The sequence below is a fragment of the Gossypium hirsutum genome, chromosome A09, assembly GCF_007990345.1.
Source record: "Gossypium hirsutum isolate 1008001.06 chromosome A09, Gossypium_hirsutum_v2.1, whole genome shotgun sequence".
In the NCBI taxonomy this organism is placed as follows: Eukaryota; Viridiplantae; Streptophyta; class Magnoliopsida; order Malvales; family Malvaceae; genus Gossypium; species Gossypium hirsutum.
In genome coordinates this window covers 70244139-70255896 of record NC_053432.1, presented here as the reverse complement: position 1 = coordinate 70255896, position 11758 = coordinate 70244139, and the positions used below count along the sequence as shown (strand labels likewise).

Sequence of the window (11758 nt, the reverse complement as noted above, 5' to 3'; positions counted from 1 at the left end):
GATAAATAATAATTTTAAAATTTTAAAAATAAATTATTTAAAAAGAATAAAACAAAATTTCCACATTAGATGATTAAAAAAAACTATATCACTACACATATTATATTTTAACTTATTTAAAATTTTCATTCATTTATGAAAGCTTAACTTAGAATATAGTAAAAAACCAAACATGTTAACAATGCCCAAACTCCAGTTCACAGTCATTGTCTTGTCTTACATCTCTTTCTCACTTTCACCGATAACAAAATTGAAGTATTTTATTAATCAAATAAAAATATTCACAATATTTTTTTAAATTTTATATTTATAAACATAAAAAATATAAATAAAATAAAAACATTGAATTTTTTTTTCAAACAGTAAATAATAGTATAATGCGTTTCAACACACTTAAACTCATATCCTCCTCTATTGATAATAAATAATATCTATACCAGTCAAACTAAGATTTAATTGACATTTTTATTTCTTGTTATATAACTATACTTGTTGTAAAAGCTTTTGATTGGTGAGTTAATGTCACGGGTTAATAAGTATCAATCGAGTTAGTAAAAAGCTAATACATCATTTCTATTATTGTGATGACAAATTTATCTTTACATATTTTTATATAAAATTTAAATAAAAAAATTTAAAATTAACATATTCATTGAACACATGTTTAAACAATTTTTTTATCAATACACTAATAATCATTATTAAATAAATTTAAAAAATAAAATATTTTTTTCACTCACCTATAATCTAGTGTAGTTTATAGATTTATTTTAAATACAGAGAATAGGCAAATCCCCCACTCTCATAAAAAAGAAAAAGAAAAAGGAAATGTAGGAGTAGTAGAAATGGCAGCAGCCCAGCCCATAATTAAAACCTCCAAAACCCTCACCCTATAAATTCTTTCCATTTCCTGTCTCCTTCCTTACCGTCACTTCCTCTCTCCTTCACCCTCCCTAAAACCCACTCAAAAACCCTAATATACATTTACACACACGCACACACACTAAGGCAACCATGTCTGAGGTTGAGCTCTCTCGCTCAGAAAAGAAAAAGCACAAGAAAAAACCCGCGGCTGATGCTGAAGCCAAAGAGTCCGACCAAGATTTCATGATCAAACCCCAGACCACCACTCCTTCCATCGACACTTCCCAGTGGCCTATCCTTCTCAAAAACTACGACCGCCTCAACGTTCGAACTGGCCACTACACTCCTCTTCCCTCCGGTTTCTCTCCCCTCAAGCGTCCCCTTGCTGAGTACATCAGGTACGGTATTTTGAACCTTGATAAACCTTCTAACCCTTCCTCTCATGAAGTGGTTGCTTGGATTAAGCGTATTTTGCGGGTCGAAAAGACTGGCCATAGTGGAACTTTGGACCCCAAAGTCACTGGGAATCTTATTGTATGTATCGATAGAGCCACTCGGCTTGTTAAATCCCAGCAGGGTGCAGGCAAAGAGTATGTCTGTGTTGCTCGCTTGCATTCCAAAGTGCCCGACGTGGCAAAGGTTGCTAGGGCTCTTGAAAGTTTGACTGGAGCTGTTTTTCAGAGGCCGCCCTTGATTTCGGCCGTTAAAAGACAGCTTAGGATTCGAACTATTTACGAAAGTAAGCTTCTTGAGTATGATGTGGATAGGCATTTGGTTGTTTTCTGGATTTCTTGCGAGGCGGGTACTTATGTTAGGACTATGTGTGTTCATTTGGGATTAATTCTTGGGGTTGGTGGGCATATGCAGGAACTTAGGAGGGTTAGGTCTGGGATTTTAGGCGAGAAAGATAATATGGTGACCATGCATGATGTTATGGATGCTCAATGGGTTTATGATAATTATAGAGATGAGACTTATTTGAGGAGGGTGATTATGCCTCTTGAAGTCCTTTTGACTAGTTATAAGAGGCTGGTTGTGAAGGACTCTGCTGTTAATGCTATTTGTTACGGGGCGAAGTTGATGATTCCTGGATTACTGAGGTTTGAGAATGACATTGAAGTTGGGGAGGAAGTTGTGTTAATGACGACGAAAGGAGAGGCAATTGCTCTGGGAATTGCTGAAATGACCACTGCGGTTATGGCTACTTGTGATCACGGTGTGGTGGCAAAGATTAAGAGGGTAGTTATGGACAGGGATACTTATCCGAGGAAGTGGGGCTTGGGGCCAACTGCATCCATGAAGAAGAAATTGATTGCAGAGGGCAAATTGGATAAGCATGGAAAGCCAAATGACAGCACTCCTAAAGAGTGGTTGAGAAATGTCGCGTTGCCAACTGGTGGGGATTCTATGGTTGCCAGCCTAGCAGCTTCTGCTGAACCTGCGGTGGTGGAAAAGGAAAAGGAAGATGGAGAGGGGCGCAAGCGCAAATTGGATGACAGCAGTGATAGCCCTGCTCCGGTTGTTGCTAAGAAAGCCAAGGTTGAGGAAGGTGAAGCTGAAGTTGAGAAGAAAGAGAAAAAGAAGAAGAAACATAAGAAGAGTGAAGAGGATGCTGATGCTGAAACTGAAGAGAAGGTTGGGAAGGAAAAAAAGAAGAAGAACAAGGATAAGGTTGAAGCTTCTTCACCAGATACAGAGAAGTCTGAGAAGAAGAAGAAGAAGAAGAGCAAGGAGAGCGAGGAAACTCCTGTTGCTGTTAATGGTGCAGGGGATGATAAAAGCGAAAAGAAAAAAAAGAAGAAAAAAAGCAAAGATGCAGTAGAGCCGTAGGTGATGAGGTTTTAAAACATTTCCTTTTAGTAGGAACTCAAATTGTTTTGCAGTTGTATGTTTGGTGCCTACATTAACCTTTTTAAGAAGTGTTTTGCAGTTTCTCAATGTAGGTTTTGGCATAAACAATTTTATGATTTACTTTTATGTAATGGAATGCGTTCATTATCTGCAATATTTTTCTTTTATTCCACATCATTATTTGGTTGCCTATCATCTCCACCTGTCTTCATCTAACCATTTTCAGGAGATTTGTTCATTGGATGAAGAGATAATATTAAGTTATGAAGTAAATGCTTTGACATGGCTTTGCTGTATAGATGAATGTGTGTCTTCATTTGTGATGAAAACATGGTCGCCATTGCTAATTATGATTAACTTGTGAATATGCTGCGCATGTCTGCTTATGGGTTTTGCTGCTATTGTTATCTTCATCTTTTGAGTAAAGCTTATTAATGATAGTAATCACAACAATGATTATTCTCATTGCAAATAGCAAAATGTATTTTATTTTCATGAGCAGAGATCTTCAACCTCATGGTTAAAGGGTGGTTAAAGGGTTAAAGGATGAGATGAGTAACTTATCGCAGGATAAGAGAAACATATTTTCATATATAACTAAATAAGAACGACCAACTAATAAATATAAGTTTTGTTCCTTTTACTCAATGCTGGTCCTAAAACGGGGTGGGCGACGTAAGTAATTTTTACGTACTTCCAAAGTGCTGCAGGAAGATTCCGACCAAATATGTTGCCATTTCGTTTGATTGTAATTTAATTTAATGTTGTAGGATTTCAAGTGATGAAGCCAAATCTCACATCGCCATGGGTGTGGCCACAGTTTTTGGGCTGAGCTCAATCAACTACTAGGGGAAACAATTTCTTGGCTTTCTTTTTCTTTGCCCCATTAATCCTACGAAAAATGAAAAGCTGTATTTGATTAGCTTTTCAAAAGAATTGAAGCGCCATGGGATCATATTATAACTCCGCTCTATTACGGGGTAAAACTAAAATTAGGAAACTGAAATAATGACTAAACATTGTTTTTAGTATGTAGGGTGTTAATGAAAACGATACATATCAGTTAATGAAACACTGCACTTAGGAAGAAATTAAAGAAACAATGCACTTAGGGAGTAACGGTCTTAACTGTTAAAGGGCTAACGAACTTTTGCAACGGTCATTTCCTTCCCTCTTTAAACAACTGCTATTGGTGGGAGAATTGATTTACCAGGTGAAGTAGAGTGAGAAGGCACAGGCAGAGATCGAGGAAAACTACCAACACTAGGAAAAAGAGTCCTCTTCTGAGAATGGAGAAGGATAGTCTCCACTTGTCTCGCGATCTGGAAGCCCTCAACTAAGGATTGAGGCTTAAACAACTGTAGATACCGTCCAATTTCCAATTTCAGATTGCTGGTGAAGATACTCAATGCATATGACTCGGGCAGTTGCAGCTGATTCAACAAACTGAGAAATGCATCATGATATCGCTCCACGGTTCCTTGCTGCTTCAAGGTGACTAACTCAGCCATTGGATCTTGAAAGAGGCTGGATCCAAACCTCTCCTGCAGGCTACGAGTATAACAGGTCCAGTTCAGCTTGTGCAACCCCCCTGTAAGTGTAAAAATGATGCAAGTCCAATGCCCTTCCTTCAAGGTGAAGCATTATTGTGCGAACTTTAGCATTGTCTGGCACTCCCTCTACATCAAAATACTGTTCAAGTTTAGACCATCAACCTCGAAAATCTGTCCCATCGAATCGAGGGCAATCAAGCTTATGAGATCCACCAAGACCGTCAAATTGATCCAATCGAGACTGCATACCCGCACTCCCCATATCTAACAAGGGATCATGAGATGGGCCACCAGTGGAGGCTTCAAGTGGATATTTTTTTGAGTAAATTCAGGTGAATCCTCTCCCAAACAGGGCGAAGTCAGAACAATCTTTTAGAGGCTCCGAATAAAATTTTAATTTTTTATAGTCTATATATTTATAATTTTTAAAAAGATTAAATCAAACTTTTATAATTTTAAGGGTCAACGTAAAATTTTATTTTTACTAATTTAAAATTTTTAAAAAAATTTAAAAGCTTAAATAATAATTTTACATTTTAGGGAGTCGGGCCCATGCCACCGCCTCTAGATTTGCTACTGCTCCCAAAATCCCCTTGCTCTTAGTTGGAGCAACTGCATTACTAACAACAGGGGTCGGATTCTCCAAATATTGCGCAAACAAATTATGAAGTTCAAATCTCAACTCACGTCCTTGAATTTGGTCTCCAACTTAGAATCCAATTGTGCGAGTTCACCTCGGGGCTTAGTGACCTCCTGTTGTAGTAGACCAACATTCTTTTGCACCTGAGTTGTGACCCCATGGCCAATTATGGAGGATCATTTGAGCTCTGATACTTTTGTTGCGGGTTGAAATCGAAAGAGAAAAAAGGAGGAAGATAGGAGAATCAAGAGAGAGAGATGAAAACTGAATTGACAACCAAATTCATAGCTGTTTCCCCCTCCTACAGTAGTGGTTTAAAGAGGGAAGGAAATGGCCATTACAAAAGTTCGTCAGCCCTTTAACAACTACGACCATTATTCTCTAAGCGCACCGATTCATTAATTCCTTACTAAGCGCACCGTTTCATTAAATCGATACGCACTATTTTCATTAACACCCTCTATACTAAACGCACCGTTTAATCCTTATTATTTTATTTTTCTATTTCAGTTTTACCCTGTAACACGCTCACCTCTTTCCTTTTCCTTAGATTGCAATCAATTTGTTTCAAAGGTAGAGCTCTGGAACTGGAACTGGGACTGCGACTGGGACTGGGACCACTAGGATACAGCTTTAAGTTTTACTTGACTTCTCCGACCTTCATGAATTCTTTTTCCCAATAATATTGTTGTTTGATTAATATGAGTGATATCTTTGGATTTATAACCCTGCAAACATGAATTCCCTACACTATAGCTTGATGACCTCTGTTCGAATTCCCAACATTTAGATTCTACTTGGATTTTTCTTTTTGTTTTTCCTATTTCTCTGTATGTGTTGTTCCATCTGGAAGTTGTTTATTGACTAGATCAGTTTCTGCTGCCTGCCACCACGCAGTCATCAAACCGTACCGCATTCTTGGATTAACTTGAAAATGAATTATCCTACATGGATTTGGTCAGGGACTGAATCAGGCATCTGCTATCGTACTACACATGACATGCCTTCTCTTTTTCACATACACAAAAATCCTATTAACTTATCAAAGTATTTTGATTGTTACCGAATCCTTAATTTGGTTTAATTTTTTCATATCATCAAAGGGAACTCATCTCCTCTTGTTCAACTCAAAATTCCCTTTTTAAGTATTTTTCCATGTTTTTGTTTCCTATCTAATTCTCTGTGGACTTACTATATGGTGCTGCTGCTAGACGTGTAATGTTAGGGCGTTCATTAACACTTAAAATGTATTTGGACGACAGTGCAAGGGTGTGATATTTTGGTTCACTTAGTAAATGATTCTTCAATGACATCTTCTCCTATAACTTACGCAAAAAATGCTGCTACCAGGTAGATTTCCATTCAATCTCTTACTGCAGGTGGTAAAGATCCTCATTCAGACAGGCATGATGTTATCTCTGACATCCATAACCATTTATCAGAACAATTGCTCTAGTTTTCAGAAAGGACTAACAACACCATACTTATACAAGTACACATGTGGTATTCTTATTTTTCTTTCCCATCATAAGCATGCTCAAAATATACTTTGAGGTTTCAGAAAAAATATGGAACTTGCAACTTCTCAGACGCTTAAATCTACCTCCTAATTTCTGTTCTTTTCCTACTGTGATGTTTCACCCGAATGAATTGATGCTTCTGTTTCATTCAGATTGACCGTATGAAATGGCCACTTCTTTTGGTCTTACCTGCAAGATTATGCGGCAGGAAAAGATAATGAAGTTTCACCATCATTGCAAAGAGTTCAAATTTTCACTTGAATAAAAGATAATAGCAGCCCACTTTTATCCCATATCAATGAAATTTCCTTATGAATGCTCTACCAAGTGAGGTTCTAAACTTTCAAAGACTTACTCTGAAATTTCATAATAATATCATTTTAGTTTAAACAAAATCAGGTATAAAAATGGTAGGCTCGTTTGTGTGCTTTGTACTTATGAGTTCCTTGTATTAAAAAGTGCTTAGCTTCTTTCTCTGTTGCTATACAGATTCCTTATTGTTAAAATCATCTTTCCCAGAAATGATGAAGAAATGCAGGGTTCTTGGTGCTTACGTTGTGAACTGACACCAATTTGACTGGTTGTTGCTGGAGGAGGTATATCAGCACTTTGGATGATTTCAACTTATAGCCGGAATGACGGTCTCAAATGCTTCGACAAGCAGCCCTACTCGCCTCTTCCTTTCTGGAGTTAGTTTAGCAACCACTTGTTGAAGTGCATAATCTAACATCCATTCTTCAGCATTTTTTCTGTCTCCCATATTCTGATGCCTTAGGAGAACTTTCTCTGATTCTGCTGCAGGATCTAGGGGCAGGTATCGAGGTCCCCTTGGGTTAAATTCTCTGACTTTTTCCAATGCCTTGACAAATCTCCTGAGGAGGATTAATTTTTTCAGATTGCTCCAATTTCTCTGCACTCTCTTCTTCGATTTAATTCCCTCATCTTTCCCTCCTTTTGCTTCCATTTTGGTGTTGACATTTTCAGAACTCCATGTTTTCTCTTTAGAATTCAAGGTTGAACAAAGTTCTGTTCTTATGGTTTTAGCTTCTTCAGAAGTCTCTTTAGCAGAACCAGCAGAACTGGAGATGATTTTTACCTCCTCTTGACCATGTTTCTTCTCAGGAAGTTCTTGATCCGGAACTACATCACCAATTACTGATTGATTATCTGATGTGCCTTGTTGAATTTCTGGGAGAGGTATCTCATCAATGGCTTCTTCTACCAGCTTTATAATCTCATTGTTGCAGTCTGGTGAGTAATTCTCAATCATGTCCTGACCTGCTGCAAATGAACTGTGACCATTTGTGTCGTTCTCTCTAGAATGTTTGCTGGCATCATCGCCTTGTACTTCCTCATCCGATAAACTCTGAAGCCGTTGTGATCCATTTTCCGTGGCACCACCTGACACCATGTGCTTATATATTAAGTACCAAAGCCTCGTGTATTTTTGTCTTTCCGACTTAGAAATATCAGCTGCGAAATATGACTCGGGTTGTTCAAGTGGTGAATGGAGGAATTTATATTTTGGCTGAACTCCTTCACCAATTTCTGTTGGCCATCCCGGTGTACCAGGTTGCTGATCAGGTGAATTACTTGAGTCACCAGATTCCAAACCCATCTCCTTTATATCAAATTCAGAACCCAAATTGCAGACTTCTGAGCTATGAGCTGAAATTTTTTCCTTCGGGATAACTTCTTCATTTACTGGGAAACTTTTGTCATGAGAAGTCCTTATTGCATCCTCATCAGTTAAGGACTTATCAGCTGGTCTGAGTTTTTCAAGTTCTGACAAAGAGAGGTCGACAATTGAAACTTCATTCCCATTATTTTCACCAACTGCATTAGTATTTTCTTTGTTCATGTCTGTACCGCTCATTTCTGAGCCTGCTACAGACAACGGTTGTTCTTTGCTGCTACAAAGAAGACTTGTTTCTTTAGAATCCGGAGATGATTTTGTCAATTTCTGGTATGCTATATTGGATTCAGTGACTTGGCCACGATCATCTGTGGAATCCATTTCAGACTGCAATAGTTTTTCCGGGGAGATTTCTGAACCATTTTCATTTGGCATGCCAGCACCATTGTCAACTGAGAACTCATTATAGGCTTGAACAGAAGTTGTAGGAGAAGAAGCTGCTGCATTGGACCTCACATCATCTCCATTTTCTGCTGGGATGACGGTTTCAAAAGCTTGTACCAACATAGCAACTTTTCTTTTCTGAGATGGAGCCAGTGTTGAAATCACTTGACGAAGTGCATGGTCAAGCATCCATTCCTCGGCGTTTTTTCTCTCTTTCTCAGTTTGATGCCTCAGTTGAATTTTTTCTGCTTCTGGGTATTTGGCTGTAGGAAGATAACGTATTGTTTTTGGCTTTAAGTTCCTCACCTTCTCTAATGACTTGACAAATCTCCTGAGGATTATGATCTTTTTCAGATTGCTCCAGCTGCTTGGGATTTGCTTGTCAGACATTTTTCCTTCCTTTGGGGCTGCTTTCACTTCTTCAGATGCAATTTCTTTATCACCTTTAATCTTCATTTCTTCTTGATTCTCTACCATACACTCTTCAATGGAATTAGAGGAAGTTGAGATGTTCTCTTTGCCTTCATCTTGCTTCTGATACAAGAGCTCCTGTTCTGAAGTTTTCTCACTAACAATTGTTTGATCATCTGATGGATGGTCTGGAATTTCAGAGAGGATCTTGTCAAATGCTTGCTGTACCAGCTTAATGGCATCACTTTGGCTGAACTCAAGCTTCCGGTTGCTTGCATCATGATCATTGATGCTCGTGGCCTTATCTTCCTGTAAAATTTCCTGACAAGAGTCATTCTTTCCATGTGTATGATGCAGATCGTCTACTTGTTCTTCTTCATTCGTTCCAGGACGAGGAGTTTGAATTTCAGGTTCAGCATCAAGACCTGTGACCATATGCCGGTATATTAATTTCCAAAATGTGAAATTCTTCTGATTTTCCATCTCTGTTTTGCGTGCCACGTCAGTACTACTAGTAGAAGCCATACGATCTCTAGGTTGCAGGATTCCACTATCAAGGTCCGAATCTTCTTTCTTATCGATGGTTGAAGCTGGTTCTTCCATCATCCCAGTAACAGGAGCATCATTAATATCTTTGTGAGATTCTTTTCCCATTGGAACACAGGCATTGCAGGTGTCATCTGGCTTCAAGGACAAATTGGCAAACTGTGATGGGTCTCCAAACTCTTGTGAAGTAACATCTCCACCTTCGGGACGGCCCGGTGCGTGAATGGACTTACGGTCTCCATTGTTGATTCTTCTAGTCTCTTCGATGTTGGTGCCAGGGGTATCACATTTTGCCTTTTGTTGTTCTCCAATTCCACTGCAATCAACATCAATGTGTTTGAATGCTTGAAATGTCCCTGGACTTTGCTGTCCTACTTTAAGCGGGTTATTACTTTGCTGCAGATGCTCTTCATGACTTGGACATGATGATTCACCAGGCACACTCTCGGCCAAATCTACAAAATCACTGCCCTCCATTCCCTCCGTTGCTGGTATGGAAGGGATCTCTCTGATATCAACAGTTTGTTGAAATGCAACCCCAAGATCCCCATCAGGGACTCCTTTCTCTGTCTGGGCTCCTTTCTTTCTATTACCAGAGGTTTGACGGTGGTCTGGTTTCAAGCTTTTCTGGCTCTTGGCGGCCCGCCTCCTCATCGAGACAAACCTCCTTAATAGAGGTTTGTCACCATGGTGATGACCATGAAGAGAGCAATAACTGTATCGGCAGACATTCAAGACTGCAGTTCCATCGGATTCATTTCCTCCTGGTTTAATCTCTAAATGATCTGGAAATTTGGAAGCTTTGAGTGTGGAGGAACAGGTGGCTCTCTCTACGTTTGGGTCTGAAATGGAAGAGCATTTCTTTGTCCTCTTAGATCTTAAACTTGCCATTTTAGTTAACTTCTTCATAGGTCCTAAACTAGATGTTCTTACAACTCTAACGGACTTATTACCAGGATAAGCTAACTGTATTGCGTTTGCAGAAATGTTGTTATCCTGATCACTGCTATCGAAACTAGATCCAGAATAACAGGAACTCGCTTGTAACTGCTCCTTCTTCATATCAGAACTAGTTTCATTCAAGTAATGAGTTGATGAATCTTGAGAATTTACTTCTCTCCTAGATGATTTCTTCCCTTTCTTCTTCAACTCAGTTCCTCCAGAAAATTTCTTCATCTGTGGCCTTCTGAATTTCATGCTGGACTTTCTGGTTACACTTCTAAGAATCTTAAAACCCGATTCTGCTGTCGGTAATACCTGTCCATACGAAGCAAGTTTGGCTTATCAATAACTTGAATTTTCACAACAATTAATAAATAGCATTAAAACTTTGTCTACTTGCCTGAAAATTCTCCGACTTTGTGGCATGGATATGATTTGGTGACGCATCAGACATGTCTATAGGAGTAGATTGTTCCGAGCTTGCTGCATATCTTGATAACTTGGATCGAAATTGATTTCCCTTTCTTGCTGATGGAACTCTTGAGAGCTTGATTGATCTCAGTTTCTTCATCTTCTTCTCTACTTGTATTTTGTCTTTGTTTCTGCCACCCTGATTGTCCAAAGATGATTGAGTTGTAGTGGACATCGTTTCTGATTCCATGGAATAATCAAGATCTGCTTCAGCATGAAACTTGCCACCCATCGTCCTTGGAATCTCTAAAAACAAACAGCTAGAGATAGATTGAATGGGAAAATTGATGTTTACAAGGAAGATTCTTATTTATTACCTGTTATTCAGGTGCACTGCATTCAAAGTGTGGAGGATGTCTTAAAACCGGATGTCTTAAAACCAGACAATTTTAGGAGGTTGAGTTTTGGCTGTGGATGCGTTTTTTGAATATGACTTGTAAAATTGGAGGAGATCAGATGCCTTGACTTGTACAAAGGTGGAGACTATTGACTTGATCTTTGTTGACCCCATCAATGCCTTTGGTTGGTGGACCCTTTTATTCCTTTACATAAATCAATTCATTATAATTTAATAGGAAAGGAAATAAACTTATTATCATGTTCAAAAAGTCTATAAACCATGTGGACCAACACTATTATTGCTTTTACCAGATGTTACCAGGTGGCAGAGTGTTGCTGCTCCATAATTTCATTTATACCACTTTCTGTTATTCTCTATTAAACAAAATATGGTATTAATCGATTTGCTTGACCGATTGAGCTACATGAATATGTATTTTTGTGTAATTAGAAACTTTCGACCTAAATCGTAAAAATTATTTCCTGTAATTTGTACTAATCATCATCAAATAAAATGAAAGAAATTCAGCATTAAAAAAAG

At 38.4% G+C, this 11758-nt stretch overlaps 2 protein-coding genes across 5 annotated transcripts; one reads left to right on the top strand and one right to left on the bottom strand.

Annotated features, from left to right (window-relative positions):
- The first annotated feature begins 899 nt into the window (after positions 1-899).
- Positions 900-2869, top strand: LOC107889430 (H/ACA ribonucleoprotein complex subunit 4). The gene has a single exon (XM_041076572.1). It carries the CDS (start codon positions 1015-1017, stop codon positions 2692-2694), a length of 1680 nt encoding a protein of 559 aa, XP_040932506.1. The 5' UTR covers positions 900-1014; the 3' UTR covers positions 2695-2869.
- A 3451-nt stretch (positions 2870-6320) lies between these two features.
- On the bottom strand, positions 6321-11333 carry LOC107889431 (calmodulin binding protein PICBP). Of its 4 annotated transcripts, none has more exons than XR_005901153.1 (4): positions 11196-11332; positions 10808-11124; positions 6983-10722; positions 6321-6617 (listed from the first exon to the last, which is right to left on the bottom strand). XR_005901153.1 is itself a non-coding variant. In XM_041076571.1 (2 exons), the coding sequence occupies exons 1-2, from the start codon at positions 11108-11110 to the stop codon at positions 7048-7050; spliced, it is 3978 nt and encodes a 1325-aa protein (XP_040932505.1). In that variant the 5' UTR covers positions 11111-11333; the 3' UTR covers positions 6791-7047. The 4 variants fall into 4 exon arrangements, 1 of the variants encoding a protein (XP_040932505.1); XR_005901154.1 differs by having other exon boundaries at positions 10808-11114; positions 11196-11330; XR_005901155.1 differs by having other exon boundaries at positions 10808-11138; positions 11196-11325.
- Between the last annotated feature and the right edge of the window lie 425 nt (positions 11334-11758).